Source organism: Neomonachus schauinslandi, chromosome 7, assembly GCF_002201575.2.
Source record: "Neomonachus schauinslandi chromosome 7, ASM220157v2, whole genome shotgun sequence".
NCBI lineage: Eukaryota > Metazoa > Chordata > Mammalia > Carnivora > Phocidae > Neomonachus > Neomonachus schauinslandi.
This window is the reverse complement of record NC_058409.1, coordinates 124,731,205-124,757,545: the sequence shown is the minus strand read 5'-3', so window position 1 is coordinate 124,757,545 and position 26,341 is coordinate 124,731,205. Positions and strand designations below refer to the sequence as shown.

Here is a 26,341-nt window from a genome sequence, read left to right as displayed (position 1 = left end):
GAGACGGAAGGACCCGCCTTCCCCAGTTGTCGATTGGCTGCCCGTTCTCCCAACTGATTGGGAGGCGGGGCTTGGGCGCTTTCCGATTGCATCAGCTGGTCCTTTCCGGGCCAACGTGGTGCAAGCGCAGTGTTCCCGGGGCCCCAGCCCGCTTTTGACTGGCTTCGGCTCTCCTCTCTTCCAGGGCGTCGCTTTTGGGTTCCGTCTTTCCTTCGTGGTTTGTTGATGTCGGAGAAGAAGGACAGGAGCCCTTCAGGGAAGATGGGAGACGAGGAGAAGTCGGTGAGCGAACTGAGTGGGTCCCGGAGGCAGGCTGGGGCTCTGCTTGGTGTCCACGGTGCCCAACCAGGCAGGAAGAAGGAAGCGGCCCGGCCCGTGTGGGACCCGAGGGGGGCGATGGAGCTCCTGGACGAGCCAGAGCCTCTTTTGGGCAGAGACTGTCCATTTACAGGTCATCTCTAGGTCCATCCTCTTTTAGCACTTGAAGAAACTGAGACCCTGAGAGAGGGACTAGCTTAGAGCCAGACATCTAATTGGAAGCCGAGACAGAATTAGAATCTAGGACTCGGGACTCCCAGAGTAATGTTTTTTACTCACTTTAGGCGGGAAGAACATTGCAGAACCTCATTTAATCCTAAAACCTTGTAGAGGTAAAGAGCTTCAGTTTAAGGGAGGGAAAAGGGAATCCCCGAGATCTGACCCAACTTCCCCAAGTTTGGGTGGTTTATAATAAGTAAGTGGTAGAGACCGGGTGACCCCAGTTGACAAACCTTAGAGAGGTTACACACTTCCCCTGCCTTATCACATTCACACCTGCTGATCATTTCATCTTTGAACTTTCCCTTTGGTGTCATCCATTCCTTAGGAACAACTCCCAGGTCACTTTCACACCACCAGAATGAGATTTTTTTTTTTTTTTTTTATGGTCAGCAAATGTCAGGTATTCATTTTGCCAGGCACTGCTAGAAGATGAAGCTAGGCAGATGAAAAGGACCTAGTGCCTGACATCTAGGACTTTACAGCCTGGTGTGTGAGGCAGGAAGATAGTCATTGTGCAGTGTGATCAACCCTATGGGAATGCAGAAAGAGGGAGTGCCTAACCCTGCTTGGGCAGGGCTCCTTTGAGTTCAGTTAGGAAGTATGAGTCTAAGTTCACCAGGTAAACCAGGCAGGGCAGTGCTTCCACAGGTAAAGGTAGCAAGGGCAGTGAAAAGGCACACCCAAAGTGTCTGTGAGGTTGCTTGCAAGGGATCAGCCTGAAGAGGGGGGAGCTAGAGCTCTTAGAAGGATTTCAGGAGATACTTGAAATTGTGATCTACAGGAGAAAGTTCTTAAGCAGGAAAATGATAGATGTGGATTGTAGTTTTTAAAGATCATTCTGGCATTGGGATGGAAGGTATGTTGGAAAGAGGTGAGGCCATAAGCAGGATGCTGTTGCAGTAGTCCAAGTGAGGAGTGGTGATGTCTTAAGCTAAAGCAGCCTCAACCCTAACTCTCTGAAAAGATAAATCACATAGAAGCCACAATTTTCCCAGTAAAATGAAGATGTCCTCTAACTCAGGAATAGAATGGGGAAAATTCATATGTGCACATTCTAAACCGTATAAATCAAATTTAAGGTGATAAATGGTGCCTCTTCATAGGGTTTTCTCTGTTTATATTTTTTCACTTAAAAATGGTATCTCTATTGTTTTGTAACTTGTTTACTTTTTTTGCTTAATAGTCTGTAGTCAACAACTTTCCATGTCCACAAATATTACGTTATGCCATTCTTAATTGAAGGTTATGTAGAGCTAACAAATACATGATTTCTCTCTTCTGTAATAATTATGCAATACCTAATATTTATTGAATGCTAACTGTGGATCTGGTACTATATTATACATTACATGCATTAACTCAACGTTTTCAATCCTTATATAACTATGAAGAAGGTTCTGTTATTATCCTCATTATACAGATGAGGAAATAGGCAAAGAATAAGTAAGTACCTTGCTCAAACCCAATATTCTGTAACAGTACTCATAGCTCTGGTGCTGTCCTGCCTCCTGTCCCCTGCCTAGAAATGAGTCAGGGACAGATACTACATCAAACTATTGGACTTCAGGACTAGACCAGCTGTCCCAGTCTCTGGGGTTGAATTTAATTACACTACACTCTGTAGGTACTTTTCCTTCAACTCCTAAATATCCCTGAGGAAGGTAATTCTGTAGCTTCCCTTTACAGTCCCAACTGTGTTCCAACTTTTGGATTGAAATTTTAGATTGCTTATACATAGATACACGATGCATAAATTCACATATTTTTGTTCTGTTTTTGTTGGAAATAGAGAACAGTTGCCCAGCATCTTCCTAATTGTTGTAGTAAAGATGGGATGGAGCTCAGGGTTCTAGAGAAACCTGTTTCAATGTCCTGGCTTTACTACTTACTAGCTGTATACAGATAGGCAAAATACTTTACCCTCCTTGGGCCCGTATTCTCATTTATAAAAAAAGAGGCATTTAGAACACAGAAAACCTTTCTGTTAATTTTCACCTTCTTTTCCACTACTCCTGTTCATTGGGCAGATATCCATATGACCAAAGCCAAAAACATACACTCCGAAAAGTAGAAGTGTCTCATTCTTTTTCCATTGTAAACCTGCACACATCTGCAATTAAGTTTCATCCCTCTTACCAGAGATACTTGACTAGTTGCATCATTTCTACAGTAGAGCAAAGGCATATAGAGAATCTTGTAACCCTGTTGGTTAGTGTTTTATTGATTAGAATAGGCTTGAATTATGTTAATTATTTATCTATTGACTATAAATGAACCTGAAAAGTTTGTGAAATCCAGAATCCCAGAGTGGGAAGAGTTTTAGCTCAGCTTGAAATTGGAAGTCATATATTTTTTAATTTAGTTTAATTTTTAAGTTATACAAGTAATACATTTCAAAATGTCCGACTGTTAAATGGATAAATAATGGAATATTATTTGGCAATAAAAAAAAGAATGAAGTACTGATATATGTAACATGAATGATCTTGAAATCATGCTAAGTGAAAGAAACCAGTCACAAAAGACCACATATTGTATGCTTCCATTTATATGAAGTGCCTGGAATAGGCAAATATATAGAAACAGTAGATTAGTGGTTGCCAGGGGCTGGGGAGAAGAGAAAATGGAGTGACTGCTAATGGATACAGTGTTTCCTTTTGGGGTGATGAAAATGTTTTAAAATTGATCTTGGTGATGGTTGAATGAATACATTAAAAACCACTGAATTGTGTACTTTATATGGGTGAATTGTATGGTGTAGGAAAATGTCTCAATAAAACTGCTAGGGAAAAAAAAAGACCACAAACATATAGAAAACTATAATAAAGTCCCCCCTTCTTATTCCCAGTTCTACCCTCAAAACTCCTTCACTGCTGATCATCACTTCCCTCCTTAGGGTGAACCACTGTCAGCACCTGATTGGGTATCTTTCCTGTGACTTAATGTGTGAACCTAGAAAAATCATCTAGTTTTTTCCCATTTAATTATATGTGTAAAATGGGAATGATAATAATGTCAATCTCACAGGGTTGCCAAGAAATAGATGCGATTGTTTGTGGGGAACTTTGTACATTGTAAAACTTTTTGTAGTGCAATTTGCTTTAGAATGTTTCTGTCTGAGCAGTGAAGTAAAGAATTCATTTCTGTGAAGATACTCTTCACAGTATCCCATAATGAATTTCAGGGTTTCTTGACCTTGTGAACTGGATAATTCTCTGTTTGGGAAGGCTGACCTGTGCATTGTGGGATGTTTAATAACATCCCTGGTCTCTAGCCGCTGTATGCCAGTTGCACCCCCTCCCCCCCCGAGTTGTGACAACCAGTATCAGCAGACATTGCCAGGTATCCGCTAGGGAGCAAAATTTCTTCTGGTTGACAACCACCAGTATAGACCAACTCTACACTGGTTGCCTTTTTGCACAGGACTTACTACTTTAAAACTTTCTATGCCTTCATGTACTTCTAATTAAAGTCCACATTCTTTATGGTAACCCCATAACCTTTAGTGTTTGCTTCTGTCTAAGCCCTAGTCTGTCTTAACTGACATGATTTCCTAAAACAATCTGTTTTTGTCAGCCTGGTTTTGTCATTCTCTCCCATTTTTTTCTCATTCTCTGTCTCAACATTTCCAACAATTTATTTCCTCCATTCTCAAAACCCAGCCTGTTGAAATCTCCATCCTTTAAAGTCAGTTGTCCTAACTTACTTAACATCTAACCATAGTGCTGCAGCTGTGTTCTTTCCTTCTCTGGGAGTTTCTCACGTGTGTGCCTCAGTTTCCCTGGAGAGATTAAGTTTGCACATCTAAAACATTAGATTTTTTTTTTTTTCTGCAAATACTATTACTGAATAAATTGCATGCTTTTTTGTGGCCATATACTGAGTATATGTCCAGGCAAACCTGAAGTGAGAATCACAGGACAAGCAAAGTAAACGAAATCGGAGGACTTGAATGTTATCAGGTTACTCCTCTCTACTTTTTTAAGACTTGTCCTTATTGCAAGTTGTTAATTTGTCTTTGACAGTGGTGAAATCTTTTAGTCTTTCAAAATCAGATATACTCCCCCCCCCGCCTTTTTTTTAAATACATGCTAAAAATCCTCAGAAGTTTTCTGGGTGCAGCATGAAGGGGTGTCAAATTAGAGTAAAATATAAAATCTTATTTCTTCTTTGCTTATATAGGTAGGTGCTGGGGAGGAGAAGCGAAAGGAAGGAGGCAAGAAGAAGAACAAAGAAGGATCTGGAGACGGAGGCCGAGCAGAGGTGAATGTTTTAGAGCCCTCTTATCAAAGATTGACAGGTGGCAGGAGCTGTCTCACACTTACTCTGTATGAGATTGTAATGGTTTACATGGCACTAGGTGGAACACTTGGAGAAGAATTAGGAAAGTCAGGGTGGAAAAAGATTTGCAGCTATTTATTATTGAAAAAGGAAAACAACATTGAAGTACAATTGCAAGATGATCTTTGGGATTAGATTTGGGAAAAAAAGAGGAAAAAAGTTGGAAAGAAGGGGATTGGTAATTACTCAGTTGCCAGATTGGATGCCAGCTGTCTGATCATTTCATTCAGTGAGATATTAAGAGGTAGAGACTTGATGTTTAAGTTTACACTGAATGCAACAGAAACCAGAGAGGGCCCAATTCCTTGACCCATCACACTGTTTCCACAAGGACTTGCCACTAGGGTTTGGTTTTGAGCCAGATAGATCTCCTTGAGACCTCTCCATTGTAAAGAAAATGCTTACAGTTCCCCCAGCTCACACTGAGAGGAGGTAGTATTTCAAAAGTCAGCCCAGAATCAACCTGATTTCTGGGTATTCTGCTTTAGGAGGCAGTTAAGCTCGTCTTCCCACTTTATTTTTGAAGTTGAACTGCTGTGAACCATGTTTCAGTTTTTGCTTTAGTTATTGCCTTTTATTAGAGACTCCTTAGAAAACTACCAGGATGCAGAAGCACAAAGGAGCAGGCTTTGTAGAAGTGTCCTGTAGCACGTAAACTGGCTTTACAGAGCTGCTCTTACTAATGCTGCGTTGGTAAATTTCTAGTGCTTTCATTTACTGAAGGGTCATTTTGTAGGTGATCAGGAACTAAGTGTTGCTTACAGCCCTACCTAACCACTTCTCTTAGGTTTTGTCCATTTAGTCCACTGTAATTGTGGGGGAAATTGTTGATTGTGAATTTTAAAATTTACAAGTAAATAGAAAAATGTGTATGTTTCCTCGTCTGTTTTTCATGCTTTCAGTACAGTGGTACGTGTTATTCCGTCATAGCTTGAGAATTAGCCTGCAAAGAGGAAACAAAAGGTGCAATTAAAGGACCCTTCTGATTAGAGTATTTTAAGTACAAAATGTGACCATATGTGTCTTAAATGATCTGTCTGGAAAAAAGTTCACCGTGAGCTGTCTAAGACCTTTCCTCCTCCTCTCTGCTTCCATCACTTGTGTACTTGTCTTACCTCCCTTCTCAGGGCAATGTGCAGGTATTATTCTTCTCTTTGAATTCAGAGGGAATTTTCTGTGAATGGGAGCCCGTAAGTCAAATGAATTTATAGTTGATTAGTTAAGAATTGTAAGTGAACGTATAGTCTGACCAGCTGTACAGACCATCCCTTGAACAAGATTGAAACAAAATGGAAAAGCCATTTTATTTCTAGTATTGTTTATAGCTGTATGTGTCATTTGATTAGAAAAGACCTTCAGAGAATGTCTTAAAAGGAACAAAATCACCTTATGCAAATAGCAAATCGTAATAATTGTCCATTAAGATATTAACAGCCCACGTGTCTGTTGTTACTTGTATTTTTCTATTTTTTAAAAAATGCTTATAGTAAAAATTATAAGAAGACAGCATTTAATTCTTTTTCTTACCTTAATTTAGGACATGATTAAGCCAGTGCTTAGTGATTTGGGCAATCCATTTACCGTGTTGCATTAGTAATCATAATTTTTGTATTGTCTGTTTTTATTATTTCTTTCTTTTTTCTAAAGAGGAAAGCAAGTATTTACTGATCATTTATTTCCTCATTTGTTGTCTTGCAGTTGAATCCTTGGCCTGAATATATTAACACACGTCTTGAGATGTATAATAAACTAAAAGCAGAACATGATTCCATTCTGGCAGAGAAGGCAGAAAAAGATAGCAAGCTGATTAAAGTCACTCTGCCTGATGGTAAACAGGTCAATGCAGAATCCTGGAAAACTACACCATATCAAATTGCTTGTGGAATTAGGTATAAGCTACACCTATCTTGACCTTCTATTGTTTGTAACTAAATTTTTTTATTGTCAAGTTTTATCTTCATAATATTTTTATGTTACTGTTTGTATTTTTAATGTTTAATTTATATTATTTGGGATTTAAAAAAATCAAAATGATGTGGAGCTCTATACTCAAGATTCAAAGTTAAGGGGCGCCTGGGTGGCTCAGTTGGTTAAGTGCCTGCCTTCGGCTTAGGTCATGAGCCCAGGGTCCTGGGATTGAGCCCTGCGTCGGGCTTGAGCAGGGAGCCTGCTGCTTCTCCTTCTGCTTGTTGCTCCCCCTGCTTGTGCGTGCCTGCGCGCTCTCTCTCTCTGGCAAATAAATAAATAAAATCTTTAAAAAAAGTTCCTTTGAAAAAAAAAGATTCAAAGGTAATTTTTGAGAGAGTCCACTTTGGTCTTATTTTACAAAGGATTTTATATTATTAGTTCTTCTACTTTGATTGTAAATATCACAAAACCAAGTAGACAGTGTTTCACTTATTTTGACTTAAATGTCTGTTTTGAAGTTAAAAATGAAAGTAGAACATCTCACATGGGGACGTTAAGAAGCTAATATAGGACACGTGAAAATAATATACTATTTTTAATAAATTCAAAGGACCATGTCTGATCTTAAAACTTGTATTGGGCTGAGAGAAATAACTGAGAATTAGATGCATACTTTGTAGTAGAGTCAAGCTTTCTTACTCTGATATGATTGGGATTAATAGTTGTTTATAGGAAATGATAAAGATGGGAAAGCATAAATTGATGTACATATCTAACACCAGGTGTTGGCAAACTGTGGTCATAGCCTACTTTTGTATGGCCCAAGAGCTAAGCATGGTTCTTAAATGGTTTGAAAAAAAAAAAGAAAGAAAACTAAGATATGACAGAGACCAGGTATGGTCCAGGCTGAAATATTTAGCCCTTTACAGAAAGAGTTTGCCAACTTCTGTCTTAAACATTTTAATTTAAAACATGTAAATACATATTCACTATATCTTTCACCCTATATATGTAATTATTTCTAATTTATTTTTATTATCTCATTATATGTTGATTTGAACCACCTGCAGTCACCAGGCGACTGTCAAAAATGGTTGATTATCATCAACTTCATATTGTTGAACCTAAGGCCTAAAACAAGTATATACAGAGGTTTGGGAACCAACCTAGCTGATTAGCAGTAAGCCCACTATGCAGCTGGCGAGCGTAGAAGCAGTTGGCCTTTGAGCCATGAATCTTTATTGTGTCATGGACACTAGTTAGTACTTTTTACAAAGAAAATGGAGTGTTTCAGTTAATTTGACCATTGATTGTACCTAAAGTACTTATATCTTACTCTAGAGGAAGTAAGAAGGAAATTGTAATATCAAGGTTCCCATGTGAGATCATAAATAACTGGATAGACCTCTAAATGAATAAGTTCAACCTTTCATTTTAGAGGTGACTTTCATGGGCATTTTGATTAAGGTAATCCTCCGTTGTTGCACATTGAGATTGTAGCTGTGTTGGTATTAAAATTCAGGCTCCTATTAGTCCAGGAACTTTTTCTCTACATTCTACAATGTTGTCCTCCAGATTACATTGTAATTTTATCAAATAACCAATTAGAAAATATTTTTTTTGAGAACTGCAAAATTTAACATAAAGCTTTGATCCACAAGTGAGGGTGCTTTAAGACATTTTTACAAAAGTACAGAATAAATTCTTGCTGTTGTGTGAAAAATTATAGCATGAGTAACAGACTGTTGAAAGGTTTGGATGGTAGTTGTGAATACAAAAGGGAAGAAAAAAGAAGCCGTGCTCCATGTGCTTCAAAAGGTTTTTCTTTGAAGTTTTATTTTGTTTTAAATCTGAAAGTTTAATTACTCTATCCCTTCTTTGGAAAATTGAAATGATCTAATATGGTCTGTGCGTATCTACATTTTCAAAGTAACTCTGCTGTTAGCAACACAAGGCATTATTTTGGACCCTTGAGATAAAAGCCATTTTCTTCCCAATGAATATGGAGAATATTAGTCACCTTTTGGCCAATTCTTTAATCTTCTGAAAACTTTTACACCAATATGATAAAATAGATTTCTCTCTGCCAAATCCATGTATGTCTTATGAAATGTGTATATTTTTTTCATTTTGTTGGCTTTATATGATCTCAGAAGGAAAGAAAACATTGGATGTAATCTGTTGGAAATTCAGTGAATTTGAAAATGGGATGGGAATTTATGGTTTACCTTTTGTTATAGTGCTGTCCTAAACCTCAAGTGGGGAAGGTTGTATGTACTTAGTTGTACTTATACAGAGTAAGAAGAGAACCATCCAACACTGCATGTCTAGCCAGCTGAAGCCTTCAGGTGGTAGTTTTATTTAAGATTAACATTACAAAGACTGTAAACTTTTCCTTCTAAGTATAGAGTGCTGTCTGCTTTTGTTGAGTTGTCTAGGCTATTACACACTGTTACTTCTCTAGCTACACATTCAGACCTGTAATCTGATTAATCTTACTCAGTTCTCTAGCCATGCAGCTTGCTGAACCTTTCTGGTTTGGGTTTTTTTTTTTAAAGATTTTTTATTTATTTATTTGACAGAGAGAGACAGTGAGAGAGGGAACACAAGCAGGGGGAGTGCGAGAGGGAGAAGTCGGCTCCCCACTGAGCAGGGAGCCCGATGCGGGACTCGATCCCAGGACCCTAGAATCATGACCCGAGCCGAAGGCAGACGCTGAACGACTGAGCCACCCAGGCTCCTCTTCCTGAACCTTTCTTAACACGCATCTCCCTCATCCGGAATGCCACCTCCTCTCCTTTTCTGATCTTTCAGCCCTGATCTTTCAGCCCCTCATTACTTTATCCTCAAAGCCTGTCCAGACTAATCTGACTTTTGCTGCTTTCCAGTCCTCAGAATTCCTGTGGCTGTTACACTTGGTGTGGTCTGATAGTGTGGTCTTAATCGCTTGGTGATAGTTTATATTGTGTTCTCTGTGCTGTGTGTGTAAATGGCTTTTTAAATCCGTATTATAAACAAGTTTTATTGACTAGTCCTTTATTTTACTTATATGCTTATTATAAATCATACGTCTTAGTCATTTACAGAATTTATTCTGTGGCTAGCATTACCTCACAGAAAAAAATCTATTACAGATTTCAAGTAGGAGGAAGAGCAGAAGAGTTACTTAGTAACCCCTCTTTTTCTTTTTTGGAGCCTAAATAGCTTGGCTTTGTGGAAAACTTTATTTGGAGAAGTGAAAAGATTAATCAAGCCACTGAAAACTGTTTATCACAGTTGTGTCTGCTTAAATAAGAGGCATTGAATGTAAAATAATAGTGTTCTGGATTTTTGGGATCCTCTAGTTATACTTGGGTACATTTTGGGGGTTTGTTGCTTTTTCCATTTTATTTCAGAAAGCTATAATATACGTTATAAGTAATGTATGTAGTGTTAATATAGAATATATATAGCGTTTATTTTCCTATTCTTGTTTTCAGATTAAGTGTTGTACTACAAAAGACTCTTTTTTTACATTCTTTTGTTTATACATATGCTTGTGTGTATATTTTTTAAGTCAAGGCCTGGCTGACAACACTGTTATTGCTAAAGTGAATCAAGTTGTTTGGGACGTAGACCGTCCTCTGGAGGAAGATTGTACCTTGGAGCTTCTCAAATTTGAGGATGAGGAAGCTCAAGCGGTAAGTTTTTATTTAGTAGTCACTGAATTTCAAGATAAAGGTTCACATTTCCAGTGTCTTCCTGCTCCCACTGTCAGAGGGTTTAGAGTTATTGGTGTCTCATTGTCATATTTGAAATCTTCATTTTATCTTTCATTTAGGGAGCAGCATAAAAGAGCTTGCCTTGTCTATTTAAGAAGTGAACATGAATAAATTTATTTTCATTACTGGATAGTTCAGTGAGAAAAGTGTTCTGGTAAAGCAAGTAAAAATTGCTTCTGCCCTGTCAGTCAACACTTAAGCAAGATATATAGATTTTACAAATAAAATTGAACAATTCTTTAAACTACTCTCCCTATTGGACAGTTAATTTCCATATTTTCCTCATCTTAAAATGCAAATCTGCTTGAAAGCACTATAAAAATCAGCCTGCATTTGATGGCAAGGTTTTCTTATTTCTCCATGATAGTATACCATATAAAGGGAAATGAAATATTTTGTTTTATTATGATAGTTTACTTATGTATGTGTATCAGTGGTTTTCAGATGTATTCTGCACTCCTTAAGTTTTTAATGAAAATTTTAAAAATCATTTTGGTACTTTAACAAATCTTAAAAATATAGTTGTGGATATATTCTGACTCATCTACCAAGTATAGATGACCCCTGAACAATATGAGTTTGAGGTCTACTAATACACAGATTGTTTTTCTATAAATAAATATCTGTAAGTATTTTTTGATAAAGTAGATGTATTTTCCACATGATTTTCTTAATAACTTTTTTCTCTAGCTTTATTATAAGAATACAGTATATAATACATATATCATACAAAATATGTGTCAATTGACTATGTTATCAGTAAGGCTTCTGGTCAATAGTAGGCTACTAGTAGGTTTTTGGAGAGTCATGAGTTATACTGAGTTTTTGACTGCATGGAAGGTCAGCATCCCTAGCCACTGCATTGTCCAAGGGTCAGCTGTATTGCCATCAGATTTCAGTGTCCATGTTTGTCCTTGTGTTTTATAAATGAGTTGTGGGGACAAGTTACAACACCTTAATTGTTTGCGGCCAATAAGGAAAAAGAGAATGTAATTAAGTAATGTCCCACATCTCAGTAAGGGCCACAGCATAGCACATGGGATGTGGGACATAGGCACATTGTCTCCAAAGACCCTGGGTCATTACAGTCAAGAAGACAGTCACTTTGTGAGTGGCAGTTGTTTTCAGGGAACAGAATCTATCCCTTGTAATTAATGATGCTAATTTGAATTTAATTAGTTTGGAAACAACTAAACCAGACAATCTCTAAGGTACAAAAGCAACTTAGTAATTAAAACCCTCCTAAATCATTTTGGCTCTGCATAGAATCACACCAAAGTTTATACATTTCTAAATTTAGATTTTTCATGTCTTTGGTTTATTTAGAGTAAATTTTATATATCTTTTTCAAGGCAGCCGTATTAATTGACAGCATATATGCCCAAACTCAGACCATCCCATTTTTCTTTGCATTTTCAGGTATATTGGCACTCAAGTGCTCACATCATGGGTGAAGCCATGGAAAGAGTCTATGGTGGATGTTTATGTTATGGTCCACCAATAGAAAATGGATTCTATTATGACATGTACCTTGAAGAAGGGTAAGTTATGTAACTGAATAAAAAATAAATAAATTCTGAATTACTCAGAGTCCATATATTATTTTTAAAGAGTTCTCAGTAAGGAAGGAATGATAACAGGCTTACTGCTTAATAGTCACCAAGTATTTCCACTATCAAAACTTGAAGTGTTGTAGTAACTTAGGAAGTGCTAGTAACTTATAAGAGCTCCTTTGTAGATCGATGGAGGTAGAACCCTAAGGTATGTTGGGAAATAAAGTGAAGCCGGTCATAGAGGTGGTGGAGGGAGGGTTCACTAGTGAGAAGTCTCCGTGATGACCAAGGTAGAAGCCACTGAAAATATAAAATATAAAAACAATAATATCTAGTTTAAAATTCTAATATATGATGCTAGGGTCTATTTTTTTATATTAAAACTCTTCACGTTTTTTTTAAAGAAATACTCCTCCAAGCTACTATGTGAGTAGAATAGAGTGGAAAGAGATTAATTATACTTCCTTTTCCTTCAGGGGTGTGTCCAGCAATGATTTCTCTTCTTTGGAGGCTTTATGTAAAAAAATCATTAAAGAAAAACAAGCTTTTGAAAGATTGGAAGTAAAGAAAGAAACTTTACTAGAAATGTTTAAGGTAAACTGAGCTGTAACATACATCCTCCACTTCTGTGTCACTCTGTAATGTTACTTGAAGTTGTCACACTGGGGTTTAGTGTATTAAATTGAAGCCTGTTCTTTTCTTTAGAAAAATGTAACAGTGTTTTTAGAACATGAAGTATTGACATATTTATTTTCCTGCAATGCTTCGATAAGATGTATTTTGAGTTATATTTTAGCTGTAGTATTTAGAAATAAAAATTAAAGGAGGATTTTTTACAAAACAATTTTTCCTGTTTTTAGTACAATAAGTTCAAATGTCGGATACTGAATGAAAAAGTGAATACTCCAACTACCACAGTCTATAGGTGAGAATGTCAGTTGTCATTAAATGTAACTAACTGGTATATATGTCATTTTAAGTCTTTGTTAAACTTCCTTTCTTTTTATCTCTAGGTGTGGCCCCTTGATAGATCTCTGTCGGGGTCCTCATGTCAGACACACTGGCAAAATTAAGACTTTGAAAATACACAAAGTAAGCAATGTAACTTTAAAGACTATGTGAATGTATCTATCTGTATATGTTTAAACTTCTCTTGGTTTATCTTTCTGCCTATTTTTCTCTTGCAAATATAAGGATGGATTTTTTCTCATGCTAGTCACTGTCTTTTTTAAGTGACTAGTCTTTTTTAACTGAAAGTCTGAAGCTGTGACCATTCATCACCAGAGCACGTGGGGATGGAACTTTACCGGATTCCCAAAACTCACACAGTCATGGTTTGAAGAGCTTTGAAACTTAGTATTAGTATGTGCTTTTGCTCTTTGTTTGTCTTAAGTAATAATTACTTTATTTGTGCTTTTTAACTAAACTAGTCCTGCCAGTTTTTGCCAGTTCATAAATATTTTATGGATGATTATTCAAATGCACTTTAAATTATAAGAATAAATTGGGTCATTTCAAGATATTTTTTGTTGGTTTACTTTCCATTTTTACTTAATCTTCTTGTGGGAGATGCCCTTGCATCTCATGTTTGTGGAGTTGTGGTTTGAGTGGATGGTTGAGAGGGAAGTATTTTTGAGGGAATCAAACAGCCAGCTTTGTACCTTAGCTCGGCTTCAGAGCAACTGTGAGATGCTTAGTAAGTGTGCACCTTTTATACCATTTTTCTTGTCATAAGGACTACTATGAATTTGACTCATAGACCACTATAAGAAATAACATCTAGTTCGAAATAAGTGAGATAGTAACAAATTTGAATATTGTTTCATGGTTAATATTTGTTTTCAGAATTCCTCCACATACTGGGAAGGCAAAGCAGATATGGAGACTCTCCAGAGAATTTATGGCATTTCATTCCCAGATCCTAAAATGTTGAAAGAATGGGAGAAGTTCCAAGAGGAAGCTAAAAACCGAGATCATAGGAAAATTGGGAGGGTATGTTAAAAAAGAATAAAAATGTTTCTAGGCTGAATTTTCTTTATTTTTATTTGCAACTTAGTTGTATTAAGTACTAGGAATTTCCTTTTAAAAAGATGCTGTAGCTTTCCTGTATTGTGCTGTATCCTATATAATCCATAAATTACTTATTATCTTACTGTTATCTTACTTACTGTTTACTGTCTATATTATCTTTCTAGGATCTATTGCTCAGTACCACCGAAATACTCATTTTAACTACTATTTTTATTAAGAACAGATACTGATGACCTAGTTTCCTGTAAAAGCAGCATAGCAGGGTTTCATAGAGCTGGGAGATACTTTGGAAATTTCCTGGTCTCACGGACTTCTTTTAAAGATGTGGAAACCAATTTCCCCTAGAATTAATCTTCTTGTTGCCCAAGGTGACATAGCAAGTCACCAGTGGATACTATGGTGTTATTTTCTTTATCCCTGTTCCCCTCAGTGTTTTCTAAACTGGAAATTAGGTTTGATAAAAACATGACGTTTCTAAAGTTGTGTTCACTCTGTGCCATCTCCTACCCTGCTCTCTCGGTGGCCTGAAATAAATTCCAGTGGTAAGGAAGCACCAACAGTTGGTGGGGCCCCTCCCTGAGAATTCTGGGCGTTTGGTGGGGGAGTGGTAGGCAAGAAGGTAGGAGGGTGTGCTGCTTTCACCAAAACCCAAAGTCAGGCAGCTTCATCTGTGTCTTCTCTTTCGTTATCGCTGTCCTTTTCCTGGTCTCCTTCCTGCTGCTCCTACTTCAAAAAAAAGAGAAAAGAAACAATATTCACATCTCAGAGCTTTGAGGAATTAAAACTGTGAGAGCTCCCACTGTGGATAGTTGAAAAGAACTAACCCCTGCTCCAGGTCATTCTTGGGTAAACTTGACTGGATTCCGGAATGTAACAGGCAGAGAACGTACTTAATGCTAAGTTATAAATCAGCTGCGATTCTATACTATTGAATTGTACACCAGAAAAATTAACGTTTTCTTTGATGCAGGAATGGCATACATTAAAATATGAGATATGGTCATATTCTGAACTCAGGAACACTGAAGTTTATGTTGATGTTACGTGCATATATAAACATTCTTTTGCTTTTCTTTTACTCAGGACCAAGAACTATATTTCTTTCATGAACTCAGCCCTGGAAGTTGCTTTTTCCTGCCGAAGGGAGCATACATTTATAATACACTTATTGAATTCATCAGGGTAAACCATATTCACTATTTTCTTCTGTAAATTTAGGAAAAAAGTTGATTATATTAAATAAGGTCTACTAAAAGGAAAAAAATAATCTTGTATTTGAGAAGAAACATTTAAAGGAATAAAAATGCAAGTGTGAATTATCATAAAATGTTTAAAAAATTCCTTCCTCCTGGAGCACCTGGGTAGTTGTCCGTTAAGCATCCAGACTCTTGATCTCAGTTCAGGTCTTGATCCTCAGGGTCATGAGTTCAAGCCCCACATCGGGCTCCATGCTGGGCATGAAGCCTACTTAAAAAAAAAATTCCTTTCTCTTAATACATGACTTTGTCCTTATACATGGGTATGTACACAACAGAGAAGCTGGTGAACTTAAAGTGGGAGCTCTGTATGCTCTTTGACCATTTATATTTTCCTCAAAAAAACAAGTTAGTCTTTACATTGCTTTTTTATTCTTTATAAAATATGAAGTCTTTCAGGCTCAGGTTTGTAGGGAATAACACCACCACCATCTGCATACTCACCCCCTGATTTACCACACATGTGCACTGGGCTATATTTGCTTCAGATTTTTTTATTTAAGTAAAGTAATATGTGTAGAGTAAAGAAAAAAGCTCCCTTTTAGGACCCCTTTTGATTCATTTCCCTCCTTTCCTAGAAGAAACTAGTATTTGAAGTTAGCATAGATTCATGTTATTTTATATCTACCCCATACATATGTACCCTAAATTATTTATGTGTTTGTGTAGTTCAAATTTGCATACGTGAAGTCTCATTGTGTATCAGTCTTCATAATTCAAAAAATCATATTTTAAAAATCCTGTTTATTTTCACTTGTTACTTACTCTGTTCTTTAACTACCACACTAGGCCCATTCCTTTATTGGTGGACACTGGTGTGATTTCTAATTTTCTCATATTAGTGATTGTACAGTAGTAGCATTGTTTTGATAGGCCTCCTTATGTGTGTGCAGGAGTTTCTTCTTTCATACATACCTCCAAGTAGAATTTCTATATTATAACGTATGTGCATCTTGAATTTCACTAGATCCTAGTATAAAACTGCTCTTTAAATTTTACTCCCACCAGAAATAAGAACTTCTCTATTTCCTACATGTGTATTGTGTTTGTTTTCTGACAGAGCGAATATAGGAAACGAGGATTCCAGGAGGTGGTCACCCCAAACATCTACAACAGCCGACTCTGGATGACGTCGGGCCACTGGCAGCACTATAGTGAGAACATGTTCTCCTTTGAGGTGGAGAAGGAGCTGTTTGCTCTGAAACCCATGAACTGCCCCGGACACTGGTATTTAGCAGCTTTGAGTTCCTATTAAAGATTTTCCCATGCTGCAGTTGGTCCTGGTATGCTCTCCCTCCTTTGAAAGAATTTTTGTTTAAAACAAATTATGGAATCAGAAGAATATTTAAATGTAGCTTTGTTGTGATATTATAACATCTTTCCTGCCGAGTTAGAGCCTCAGATATGTAGACATTCAAGAATGGGGGATAATAGCAGCGAACAGGTAGAATATAAAACAGGTAGACTGAATGTGGGCATGGCCAGTTCTCTAGAATTTTTTTTTTTCTTAAACATGTTCTTTTAAAACCTGCTAATGAATTGACATACTTGGGAGATCTTCCTTGCTTTGCAGTTATTTCACTTTCTATCCTTGAAAGTTAGACGAAGAGTGACTTCAGGGGAATACTAGGGAGAGCAGTGGCTGCCGGTGGCTGCCGGTGGCTCGGTATCTCCAGCTCCTAGCAGCAAGGCCTCGAAGGTGACGGGGGAGGGGAATCTCCCTGAGGGAACTGGGTTGTAAGTCAGGGGGCCAGCTGGCTTTGTTCTTAGTTTTCCCAGATTCTCTAAAGTTGCTGAAGCACCTTCAGACAGAACTGAAGCAGTTTTGGGAGTGACAAGAAGGCACAGTCTTTAGTTTCCAGTGTATTAAATGATGAGTATGGAGCTAAGATTTTTTTTTTTAATATGAGCATTAAAGGCAGTCCTCAAGTTAATGGAAATATTGAGCACAAGGATTTGACTCCAGACCCATGGGAATCAGTTTTTATTTTCTCTTAGTTGTGGATGTTTGTATTATAATTTATTTGCTATTTTATTCATGCAAGTGCTTACATTGTGGTATGAAGTCCAGAATTTGAGAAGTGTTGCTTGTATAGACAGCCTTTCATATATTAGAAAAGTAGTTTTATGCTTGTGAAATTAATTATCAGTGGGTTTTAATTTTCTTTTTTCTTCAGCCTTATGTTTGATCATCGGCCAAGGTCCTGGCGAGAGTTGCCTCTGCGGATAGCTGATTTTGGGGTACTTCATAGGAATGAGTTGTCAGGAGCACTCACAGGACTTACGCGGGTACGAAGATTCCAACAGGATGATGCTCACATATTCTGTGCCATAGAGCAGGTATTACGAGATTCTGTGGGATAAAATAATTTGAAAGAATTGTGAAGAAAGTCAAGGAGAGTTACCACTGTCTTTTTTTTTTTTTTTTTTTAATTTAAAGATTGAGGATGAAATAAAAGGTTGTTTGGATTTTCTACGTACAGTATATAGCATATTTGGATTTTCTTTTAAACTGAACCTGTCTACTCGCCCAGAAAAATTCCTTGGAGATATTGAAGTATGGAATCAAGCTGAGAAAGTAAGTTTTGTTTTTCAGCATGCTTGAGTACTATTTGACTGAAATGAACTTGTTCTAAGAAACAAGGCTCTTTAAATGGCTAAAAGCAAGAGAAAATTGAAATGGTTCCTAGGTTTGAGCAAGCTAGTTTTTTTATGTATGATTTCATATTACAAATGGTTGAGTATTTTTTCAGTCATCAAGCTGTAACTTATAAAAGGGGGGAATTGGAGAAAGGTGGTCCAAAGATAAAAACTTTCAGTCATGAGAACAGCAGGTATCAGGGACATGATAGGCATCTTGATGACTTTAGCAGACACTGCTGTGTGATACACAGGAAGATTGGTGAGAGAGTAAATCCTGGGAGTTCTCATCACAGGGAGAACATGTTCTTCTTTTTTTCTTCTCTCTTTTCTTTCTTTTTTTTTTTTTTTAATTATTTATTTATTTTTTTAAAGATTTTATTTATTTGAGAGAGAGAGAATGAGAGAGAGAAAGCACATGAGAGGGGGGAGGGTCAGAGGGAGAAGCAGACTCCCTGCCGAGCAGGGAGCCCGATGCGGAACTCGATCCTGGGACTCCAGGATCATGACCTGAGCTGAAGGCAGTGGCTTAACCAACTGAGCCACCCAGGTGCCCCCTCTCTTTTCTTTTTATTGTGTCTGTGTGAAAAATGGATGTTCGCTGAATCTAACTGGTAATCATTTTACAGTATAAATCAAACCATCGTGCTGTGCTTCTTAAACCTATACACTGATGAATTTCAGTTATTTCTCAGAAAAGGGGATTTGTATGTGAGTATGTTTAGGTGGACAGAATTCTAACACAGAAAATAGGGACCCAAGAAAGTAATTACTGTAGTTTTAGTCTTAGATCAGGCTGGAAGAAGGGAAGTTGCAGATGAACAAAAATAAAGATCATCTTGCTTTATCCTTAGCAACTTGAAAACAGTCTGAATGAATTTGGTGAGAAGTGGGAGTTAAATCCTGGAGATGGAGCTTTTTATGGTCCAAAGGTCAGTATGAAAGTCTATTGGAGTAATGTGATTTTTATTTTGGGGTGAAGAAGACACACTTTAAGTTAGAAAGAAAGCCAGTCTTGTTATAACTACTGAGTTGAGCTTTAATATAGACAGCATCTTAAAATAACCTGGTCTTTACGTCTTTACTTCTTAGATTGATATACAGATTAAAGATGCAATTGGTCGGTACCACCAGTGTGCAACAATCCAGTTGGATTTTCAGTTGCCCATCAGATTTAATCTCACTTTTGTAAGGTGAGTTTCTGGAGTCTGCTCTGAGTACTCGCCTTTAGGGGGATATAAAGGAATAGGTAAAGTAAAACCATATTTTTTTCCTATGTAGCCATGATGGTGATGATAAGAAAAGGCCAGTGATTGTCCATAGAGCCATCTTGGGGTCAGTGGAAAGAATGATTGCTATCCTCACTGAAAACTTTGGCGGCAAATGGTAATTTTTGTCATTGTTTTTGTCTAGACAGTGTAAATCGACTAAAAGAAATGTCTGCTGTCCAGTTTAGTTATGCAGTAGAAAAGGAGAATGATCTGATTGGTCACTTCTAATTAATGACAGGTGTTCACTAAGGAATCATACTCTAAACCTAAATTTTTGCTTTAAGAATAATTATTAGTAGTATTTTTATTTCAGAATTTGATTTGTTTGAATGTTATATAATACTTTCTAATTGGGAGTTATTATACACTAAGCACATTTGTTGCTTTGGGATTAACATGGTTTTGATGTTTCTGTCTGAGTAAACAAGAGTACGCTTTGGGCTTACTTTGTTGAGTATTGCTGATCATAATAAGCAAGTATTTTGACATCCCTTAGAAGCCAATTACTTTTTTTTTAATTGATCTTACTTCAAGGGTTCTTTTTTTTATTTTATTTTATTATGTTACGTTAATCACCATACATGACATCATTAGTTTTTGATGTAGTGTTCCATGATTTGTACTCTGGTTTCTCTTCAGATCGTATAAATCTTTGCCAATTACTTTTTAATTGAAAGTACAGACTCCAGACTGATCAACATTTTTTGTCTTATTTCTACAAGATTATGCTTTTGCTGGCAGGATATGAGCACATAACTTCCTTTTTATTTTTAAGCAGTTTTGTCTGGGCCCACAATTTGTAAAGGCAGTTGAAAGCCACACAAGGTTATAAAACACCGATTTTGTAGAGTCTGCCATATTAATTGTATTGATACAAAACTTTTGTAAAATGTTAATGTGTTTTACCTTATATATTGTAGTCATTTCAATTTTATTTCTAATTTGGTTAGTTCAGTCATTAAAGGGAGTTTTTCATACTTGTCAGTGAAATGAGATCATCTCTTTTCAGTTCTGTTTCACAAAATCAAATCAAATATGGAAAGCACTCTCTACGTGGTTTCTAGAGACTAGGGCGATCCTCAGCTGATTGTTCTGTCAAACCTGTAATAGGTGGGGAACAGCCAGTTTGGGCAGAATTTAGTGCCTTTTCCCTGCTGTAATAAAACAACTGAAACTAGAGGACTGATTAAGAGAAACACTAGTCCTAATGTCTGCAGCATAGGGAGGATTTGACACCTGAAATACTCCACAGGTAGAGTTACAAATGGTCAGTTTTTAATAAGAAGTGAAAACATAGGAGAACTTAGGGTAGTCAGGCTTGCAAGACTCCAGACATTATCAAACAAGGCGCTATAGGTGGCAGTCTGCCTTTCAAAAAAAAGTGAAAACACTCATTTTTATCAAATACTGTCACCAGTTATTATCATTTATAATTTGCTAAATCCCACAAAATGGATCTTGAATGACTGAAGGCATGGTCTGGTCCATGTCCCCCATGAAGAATAATTAATAAGAGAATGTTGAACAGTGAATCACTAAATGCAATTCTTTCTTAGCCCCTCTGGCAGCTGGTGCGTGATGTTCTGTTTCCTGATATGTTGAGGTGCAAGGCATAGTCCCTGCCCTCAATGTGCTTTGCCATCTGCCTAGTAAATCAAACCTTAGTTACGGATTTTCCTGATTTAAGTTGCCCTCTCTGCTCCTGAATCTCCTCCCTTTAGTCTTTATTGGATATAAGGGGCAGGGGAGAGTTTTTTAAAGTGGCCCTTGGAGCACCTGGGTGGCTCAGTCGGTTAAGTGGCAACCTTCGGCTCAGGTCGTGATCCCAGGGTCCTGGGATTGAGCCCCACATTGGGCTCCTGCTCAGCGGAGAGCCTGCTTCTCCCCCTCCCTCTGCCTGCCGCTCTGCCTGCCGCTCTGCCTAATTGTGCTCTCGATCTCTGTTAAATAAATAAATAAAAATCTTTAAAAAAATAAAAAAAATAAAGTGGCCCTTACATATTTTAGGAAGATACTGAAAAGCAGGCTTAAGAAATGTGCCATCGTTTTTTAGGAAAGGACCCCAATCCACATTAAATATTTTTAATTTCTTCTAAAGGCCCTTCTGGCTGTCTCCTCGCCAGGTAATGGTAGTTCCAGTGGGACCAACATGTGATGAATATGCCCAAAAGGTAATCCTTAAATACAACTTTTCTTCAATTTACTGTCTGCCACTTGGCTTTTTATATCTCATAAGATGTACATATCCTTGGTAGATCAAGCCACTTGTGGTATAGAGAAACGTTCCTATTTCTGAACAGATTACATTACCTCTTTGATACTTTCCTGCATGTTTCATGATCAGAAGACATAAGTTGAATAGTGTTTTAAATACACTTGTATATTTTAGTGTTTGTATGAGGAAATAATGCCCCAGTACGATACGTAATTTCAGATGCATAATGCAATTTAAGCTGCTCTTTGATCAAAGAATAATTTTGCTTCATGTTTGTAATGTAAATTTCTTCAATTATTTGCAAATTTTCTTTTACCTTAATGGTGTGCCAGTCCCATGTTTTGCCCTTCCCATTAAAAAACTTCCTTACTAACAGATTTGTAAATATCCATTCATGCTTCACACCTTAAAGACTAGAACAGTCTGTTCTGTTAGAGGGACAATTCCATACTAAGGAATTTCAAATTGTTAAAAGTCGTGTTATAAATAATCATTGTTTCGTAATTGCAAGCTAAAAGTAATAAATTGGCTAGTTAAAACAGATTTAAATATCAGGGAACAATATCATAATGTCAAAACCGTCATGTTTCTAGATCATCAGAATAAATTGCACTCAGGTCTTAACTGTCTTTAAAAAAAATTCATGAACATTAGACCACCTGAAAAGCAAACCATTCAGACGTACTGTATTTCTGTTACTGCGCACAATAGTTTTAGTTATAAATGATAAAAATCAGTTATGTCCCGTGCTTAATTGATTGTACTTTCTCTTATTTGCACTATGAAAGCTCACATGGTAGGAGAAAGATCTGTAATTAAATAACTCATTTCTCAACTGTGACAATACTGACTTACCCCCATCCGTCAGTGGTGGGGGTTGTATTTGGAGTTATGCAGGCATGGGGTTTTTGGTTCTATTGAGTGGACGCGTTGGGGAGCACTAATACTGATACTTAATGACTAGAGATCGGGGTGCTAAACAGCCTGTGATTATCCACTTCACCAGTTCCCGAGTAGTGCAACTCACATGCACACAAGGGCCCGTGTGAAGAAACTAAAACACTATGCTTTATTCTTTTAAATAGCTTACAGTTGAAAGTATAGTCTTATCCTGGCACCCGTAATAAACCGTGCAAGAACCCTTCTAAAATTTGCGTACTTAACAAAAATCCCTATTGGTTAATGATCATGTAGACATAACAGCCTATTAGTGAAATAAAAATGGTTTATTCAGATCTTTTTGTCCTGTTAGTGGTAATTGGTTGTCAGGTAGATGGAAATTTTAATCTAGTTTAATTTAACTTAAAATTAATAAAATTTAATGTAGTGTTGCCTTTTTTTGGAAAGGAAAAATATTGAAAACATTGTTTACTATTTAATATACAAAAACTTAAGATGGTAAAGTGGAGATGGTATTTTTGAGGGGAGAAAAAAAGGCATGGAATAATAATCTCTAATGTAGATTGCCAACTTTAGATTCCTGGAAGTTTATTTCAAGAAATTCCAATTTGATCTTTGCCTCTGGCTCCTTCATTTAAGAAGGTTTCTTTTTGGGGCACCTGGGTCGTTCAGTCGGTTAAGCGTGTGACTCTTGATTTTGGCTCAGGTTCATGAGATCAAGCCCCGTGTCTGTTTAAGATTCTCTCTCTCCCTCTCCCTCTGCCCCTCCAACCCCCACCCCCGCTTGCACACTCTCTTAAAAAAATGCTTTTTTTAATCAAAAAATACCTGTTCAGAAAGAAAAAAATGACCTTTTAGTATTTCTCAAACTTGATATTTTCTTTTATTTTACATAAATTATTCTTGTAGAGTTCTATTTTTTTTCTTATAGAGTTCTATTTAGCTTAGGTCATATACACAAAGTTATTATTAAAGAAATAATCAGTGTTAAAAGACAATTTTATATGACTGTATTCCATTCTCTAGAAACAAAAAGCTATTAAGATGGTTTGGGCCTATTGTTTGTGCTGTCAACGTTTCATATTAAAATGTTGCACACACAAATGACAGCAACAACTGAATTCCTGTTACCAGCTTGCTGCCTATTTGAGGGATCAGAAATATTACATTCTGTGTTAGATTGGACATCCATCATTATGTATTAATGTGGAGACTGATAAGCAATTTGTTTCTTGGCAACTATTTAGTGACCATAAGATATGTTTGCAAAAGGATTTTTTCTTTTGTAAAGAACTGATTAAATTTAGCTGATTGGCTGAATTCTGATTTTTAAGGATTTTCTAAAACATTTACCTCTCAAAAGCAAAATATGTCATTTTAATTTTTGAAAATGTAGTCCCAAGTCACAGATTAATAACATATTCTTCAATATACCTACTAGCATTCCTTTTTTAATAATTGCATAACTATTCAAATCATGTTAAATAAAATCATTTAAGATCAAAATATAATTCTTATTTTAGATCTGAAGAATTCTGTATCTGTTTAAATAGGTATGGCAACAATTCCATGATGCTAAATTCATGGTGGACATTGATCTGGATCCGGGCTGTACGTTAAATAAGAAGATCAGAAATGCACAGTTAGCACAATATAACTTCATCCTAGGTAAGAAAGGAAACTTACCAAAGAAAACCTGCCAAACCTTAGGAAAACACTGACGTCTTGAGACTTATGAGAATTGTGTTCGTTAGTTTAGTTCCCTCTAATCCAGATTCTTGCACTATGAAGTTTGTTCATTTGTTGTAACAAAGGGAAATTCTGGTGTGAAAAAGAATAACGGTAAAGATTTGTTTAAAAATCTTCTTTCCTTTATCTCCTATTCCTTCATATGGTAAGTTTTTATTAAGTTGGCTGGATTAAGTGACTCAGTAAGTACAGTGGCTTGAAGCATTATGAAATGATAGATTTTTTTAAATGAAAAGATTTTTAAATTGGTCGCCCAACTATACATGGTCACCTGATGAACATTTTATTTTTATTTTATTTTATTTTATTTTATTTTGTTTTGTTTTTATTTTTTATTTATTTTTTTAAGATTTTATTTATTTATTTGAGAGAGAGAGAATGAGAGAGAGCACATGAGAGAGGGGAGGGTCAGAGGGAGAAGCAGACTCCCTGCCGAGCACGAAGCCCGATGCAGGACTCGATCCAGGGACTCCAGGATCATGACCTGAGCCTAAGGCAGTCGCTCAACCAACTGAGCCACCCAGGCGCCCTTGTTTTGTTTTTAAATATATTTTATTTTTTAGAGCACTTTAAGTTTGTAGCAGAATTCAGCGGAAAGGACAAAGTTATCATGTATACCTCTTGCCCAAAACCGACACAGCCGCCCTCACTACCAATATCCCTCACCAAACTGGTATACTTCTTACAGAGTCTGCAGTTTACATCAGTTTACATCCGTGGTTGGTTTTGTACATTCTGTGGATTTGGACAAATATATAATGACATTTGTCCACCGTTACAGTTTCACTGCCCCCCCCCCCAAATTCTCTGTGCTCCACATACAAAACACTCTTCCTAACCACAGGAAACCACTGATTGTTTTTGTTTTTGTTTTTTTTACTATTTCCATAGTTTTGCCTTTTCCGGAATGTCATATAGTCGGAATCAGTATGTAGCCTTTCTAGATTGGCTTCTTTCAGTGAGTAATAATGCATTTAAGTAAGATTCCTACATGTCTTTTCATGGCTTGCTAGCTCATTTGAACATTCTAAAGAATCAGAAGCTACATGGTGGCTTCTGGGTCCTAGGATCATTTCTGTTCAAATGTTCAATAAAAATCCTTCCACCCAACAAAGCTTTGTGTCTTTTGTTTTAGTTATTGGTGAAAAAGAGAAAGCCAGTGACACCGTTAATATCCGTACAAGAGATAATAAGGTACATGGAGAGCGTACGATTTCTGAAACCATCGAGCGGCTCCAGCAGCTCAAGCAGTCCCGCAGCAAACAGGCAGAAGAAGAATTTTAATGAAGAACTTGACCCCGATCGGCTCAGTGGGAAAGGATTCTGTAACATTAATTTTATACTCTAGAAAACATCAATTTATACCAAATTTGGAATAGTTTAGCAGAGTCTGCACAGGTGACTGCAGGATCAGCCTATTTTGTGACCTATACAGATTTTAGACAACATGTATTTGAAGGAAGTAATTAAAAGACATTAAAGTGATTGTATTTGTTAAATAAACACTGGAGCACTGGAAATAAAACATGAAGAATGCTTTAATGTAATGTGGGAGAATGTTTTTTTATAAATTTAATGAAGTTGAAAAACAAAAATTTTCAGATTTGATTAAAGTAAAAGACCAGAATTGGATTATATTGTAAAAATAAACACTTGAATTCATGTAAGTTTCAATGCTCTGTCCTTCACATACGCATACACCTGCCTGGAACAAATTGTGTGATTCAGTGATTATCTTTAATGTTTTTTAAACGTTGTCAGTTGGGAGGGAATGCTGTTCTCAGAGTGGGGGATGGGCTGGGTACCTGCTTCTCAGGCATAGGAGGCATTTTTTTTTTTAAGGTTTTATTTATTTATTTGACAGAGCAAGAGACAGCGAGAGAGGGAACACAAGCAGGGGGAGTGGGAGAAGGAGAAGCAGGCCTCCTGCTGAGCAGGGAGCCGGATGCGGGGCTCAATCCCAGGACCCTGGGATCATGACCTGAGCCGAAGGCAGACACCCAACAACTGAGCCACCCAAAGGAGGCATTTTTTTAGGAGTGTCACTTCTTTTTGAATATGAACAATTAGAACCAACTATGGATCTAACATAAAGTAGATGTGAACAAATTTTTAAGATGAAGATGAGTTTTCAAAGAAATACATGTGGCTGGCAGACTGCTCTGGGCCATAGCAT

General features: G+C 36.9%; 1 protein-coding gene across 2 annotated transcripts; it reads left to right on the top strand.

Moving 5' to 3' along the window:
- Positions 1-37: 37 nt before the first annotated feature.
- TARS1 (threonyl-tRNA synthetase 1) lies at positions 38-25,827 on the top strand. Of its 2 annotated transcripts, none has more exons than XM_044916972.1 (19): positions 38-282; positions 4,723-4,803; positions 6,580-6,770; positions 10,346-10,469; positions 11,970-12,091; positions 12,580-12,697; positions 12,964-13,028; positions 13,117-13,195; positions 13,949-14,095; positions 15,218-15,316; positions 16,577-16,617; positions 17,568-17,730; positions 17,831-17,968; positions 18,885-18,962; positions 19,123-19,223; positions 19,312-19,416; positions 21,400-21,472; positions 23,970-24,084; positions 25,301-25,827. In XM_044916972.1, the coding sequence occupies exons 1-19, from the start codon at positions 226-228 to the stop codon at positions 25,447-25,449; spliced, it is 2,046 nt and encodes a 681-aa protein (XP_044772907.1). In that variant the 5' UTR covers positions 38-225; the 3' UTR covers positions 25,450-25,827. The 2 variants fall into 2 exon arrangements, with proteins under 2 accessions (XP_044772907.1, XP_021551701.1); XM_021696026.1 differs by having other exon boundaries at positions 83-282; positions 16,451-16,617.
- The last annotated feature ends 514 nt before the right edge of the window (positions 25,828-26,341 follow it).

What these genes read in the sequence shown, in the direction of transcription:
- TARS1 (XM_021696026.1), top strand. Translation starts at nt 226, where the DNA reads ATGTCGGAGAAGAAGGACAGGAGCCCTTCAGGGAAGATGGGAGACGAG. An exon ending in AGGATGAGGAAGCTCAAGCG is followed by an intron (nt 10,470 to 11,969) that starts GTAAGTTTTTAT and finishes TTGCATTTTCAG; the next exon opens with GTATATTGGCACTCAAGTGC. An exon ending in GACATGTACCTTGAAGAAGG is followed by an intron (nt 12,092 to 12,579) that starts GTAAGTTATGTA and finishes CTTTTCCTTCAG; the next exon opens with GGGTGTGTCCAGCAATGATT.